This window comes from Mytilus edulis, chromosome 9 (assembly GCF_963676685.1).
Source record: "Mytilus edulis chromosome 9, xbMytEdul2.2, whole genome shotgun sequence".
NCBI lineage: Eukaryota > Metazoa > Mollusca > Bivalvia > Mytilida > Mytilidae > Mytilus > Mytilus edulis.
Genome location: NC_092352.1, coordinates 28,546,716 through 28,550,316, shown reverse-complemented (window position 1 = coordinate 28,550,316; position 3,601 = coordinate 28,546,716). Strand labels below are relative to the sequence as shown.

General features: G+C 33.3%; 1 protein-coding gene across 3 annotated transcripts in view; it reads left to right on the top strand.

The window, feature by feature from the left end:
* The first annotated feature begins 903 nt into the window (after positions 1-903).
* Positions 904-3,601, top strand: part of LOC139488004 (uncharacterized) — a 9,288-nt gene continuing 6,590 nt past the window's right edge. Inside the window, exon 1 of one of the 3 annotated variants that reach the window (XM_071273309.1) lies at positions 904-969. Coding sequence is in view for 1 of the 3 variants with exons in the window: in XM_071273308.1 (XP_071129409.1) it covers positions 1,139-1,181 (43 nt within the window). In the remaining 2 variants the exon portion in view is untranslated. Of the gene's footprint in view, positions 1,315-3,601 lie in introns of all 3 variants that reach the window. The other 2 variants (XM_071273310.1, XM_071273308.1) reach the window with 2 other exon arrangements.

Here is a 3,601-nt window from a genome sequence, read left to right as displayed (position 1 = left end):
GAAAGGGGGGGGGGGGGTGCTAACCCAGGGCAAAAGGGGGGGGGGGGGGGTGCAAAACATATGTCCCGATACAAATGCATTGATCGGCAAAAATAAAGGGGGGTGCGCACCACCGGAACCCCCCCACCCCCCCCCCCCTGGATCCGCCACTGAGTACTGTCTAATCTTTATCGATAAAAAATGGTTCTCCAATTCAGAAAAAAATTAGATTTTCCTAGTATATAAAGTAAACAAACTTGAATGTCTATAGGAAACATTTAAAATTGCAAACATATGTGTGTTTAGAAGCAGTTTCGTATGGGACAAAAGTAGTCCCCTACGAAACAGTACTCAAATTATAAAAAAAAATATCATTTTAAGGAGTATTTAAGATTTCACTTTTTGTTTACAAACAGGTCTATGATAGAGGTGTTCAAAATAACTCTTGAAATTAAATTTTAGACAAGTTGATTTTCCATTTTTTTAGGTCTGAAATATACGCTTTTAAATTTATTGAAAAACGTCCAAATAAGTTCAAATCTTTCACATAAACTAATTGTAACGACTGAAGTAAAACACTTTTTTCCAGATAAACCTGAATTTTGAGACCAAAATCGGGCCTTACCGGACCTACTCCTTTGTTAACTTTATTGATTAATTTATCCGCTCAAACGTACTGACTTTTCAACAGGTCGCGCTAACATAATGCTATATTAATCTTTGACATACTTGACCATGCTTATATTTCATTTCTTTTATTTAATTTAAACGGATTTCAGTTTTAGAAGCGTATGCATGTATAATCATTGTCAAAACTAGAGAAAATAAGAGGTAAAACCGTTTAAGTATGTAATCTATTAATTATTTATTTATTCTTATAATAATGAGTTTACGACTTATCTATTACACAAGTACACACATTAAAAGGTGATCAATAACTCACTATTCACAATTAAATCCCACGTGTGTGTTTGTTTGCGTCGTAGCTGGGTAGGTTTACAATGAATTATTTTTAAAACGATATAGGTCAATCAGTTTTGTATAGCTTTGAATGCAAGTGGTCTAAATTTTAAACCTTTAAATCGTCTTGAACAATCTGTTTTATACCCCGGGTATATGAATATCAAATACTCGATTCGCATGACTTGGTAGATGTGTAATGTTAAAACATGAATTGAAGACTTTAATGTGGATCGAGCATGGTGCGTTTTTGTTTTCTTCTTTTCCGTAACAAGTCTAACAATTATGTATGCGAAAATGTGGAATCATGACAAATCGACTATTGAAAAATAAAATCAGCTATATTTTATTCGCCAAATTATATATATGATCAAGGTAAGTGCATCATGTTCTTATATTAGTTATTGTCTGAGACATGTGTTACAGGAGTCTCGGGTTATTGTGGTGTTAGAAAGAAAGAAGCAGCTAGGGGTTCTACTGAGACTACTACAACACAGAGATTGGTCACTTTCGTAATAGAAGTATCGTATACAACCACAGGGGCTTGTTTAGTGGGTCAGACGAGGTTTTGCTGTCAATGGCGATCTCTATCCTATATAAAAAAAAAACAATTGACCCACTAAACAAGCCATCGCTATCCTGTATAAAAACCAATTGTTTTTTTATATAGGATAGCGATCGCCATTGACAGCAAAACCTCGTCTGACCCACTAAACAGGCCCCTGTGATACAACTATACCTTAAACGCCACTCTAGACGAGCGGGCTATTGCAAGGCCACTCCAACCATTTTAACTTTTGAATAATGGCTTATTTATAAGTCAATGAATACAAAAAACTAAAGTGTACCATTCTGATTCAGTCACGATGATCAAGTGCAAAGACCATGGCATGTGTATATGTCTTTGGTCAGTAAAGAGAAACAAGCATTTTAAATTATATCATCCTATTTACTCAACTTTGGGGATACATTTGTAATTCCAGTCGTCTAAATAAGGCATTAAAAAATACTGGGTTTTTTTTCCTAATTGGCATCATTTGTTTCAATGATAGACTTTGTTCAGATCATTGTTTGTGTTTAAACTGTAATTAAAGCTCATTCATTAAACGTCAACATCTAGTATTTAAATTTGTACTCGCATTGGTTGTATGAAAGTAGTATCTACAACAAAGATCAACAAACACACTGAATTCATATTACCGAAAAATTATCATTTAACTTAAACACGATACCAGCTATTCGTTTGTCCTGGTCATGTTACATAAATAATTTATTTACACAATAACAAGTGTGGACACAGATGAGTGTGGATAGTATGTATGGATGTTTGACAGTGTCTTATGACAAAATGAGTTCTATGTTTTTTCTATATGGTGTTATTAACTATGTTGTACGATGACAACCAATCTGAGCATTATGAGTGTTATTTATTAAATTTTTTATGCCCCCACCTACAATAGTAGATAGGCATTATGTTTTCTGGTCTGTGGGTCCGTTCGTTCGTTTGTCCCGCTTTAGGTTAAAGTTTTTGGTCAAGGTAGTTTTTGATGAAGCTGAAGTCCAATCAACTCGAAACTTAGTACACATGTTCATTATGATATGATCTTTCTAATTTTAAAGCCAAATTAGAATTTTGACCCCAATTTCACGGTCCATTGAACATAGAAAATGGAAGTGGGAGTTTCAGGTTAAAGTTTTTGGTCAAAGTAGTTTTTGATGAAGCTGAATTCCAATCAACTTGAAACTTACTACACTTGTTGCATATGATATGATCTTTCTAATTTCAAAACTCATAACTGCTCCAAAAGTAATCTGATAGAATTTCAAGCATTTTAAGCCAATATTATCAACATCTACTAATGAGTCTTAATATGTCTACATATCTAAAAAGTCATAGTATCAAAAGGTAATGCAAAATTATTCCTTTTCATTTTTTTTGTTATATGGATACATATTTGAGTGATACATGTACCAATACAATATTTGTTGTGGTATGAAAGTGCAGTAATTAGCATTTACTGTAACTATGTTAATTCACACAAATTGAAAAATAAACAAATGAATGGACCAGATGCTCCGCAGAGCCCAGCTTTATACGACTGCAGAGGTCGAAGCCTGAACAGTTGGGGCTAGTATTGACACAACATTCAAGCTGGAAACAGCTCTGAGTTTGAATTGTGATTAAATAGATGACACAGCTTAGGTTTCTGACACAGAATGAATGTGGTCTAATGAACTTAAATATTTGTTTTGCTTTTGTGTTAGGAGCAATTCACTATGCTGCTGAATATTAATCCTTTCAAACAAAAATATCTAAAGAAATTTTCTTTTTAATTTCTGAAATGAGAAACATTTAGAGGAGACAAACTTCAGTTAAGAGATCAGAAACTAAAAAAATGTATAATTTTTCCATTTGTAAAAGGGCATACCCTAGAAAGTGCTTGCAATCACTGAATGGTTATTAATGACTGCTTTAATTTATCAGTTGGTAATAAAGTGAATATTGCATTGTATATTGTATAATTGATTTAAGTTGACTGAACAAAGAAAGATAACTCCAATTTTCAAAGAAGATTTCATAAAGCATTGGTATTAGGTAATTCAAGAACCATTCTGGACAAACTCCAATTCAGGGTCTTGAATTTACAAAAATGTTTGTTTT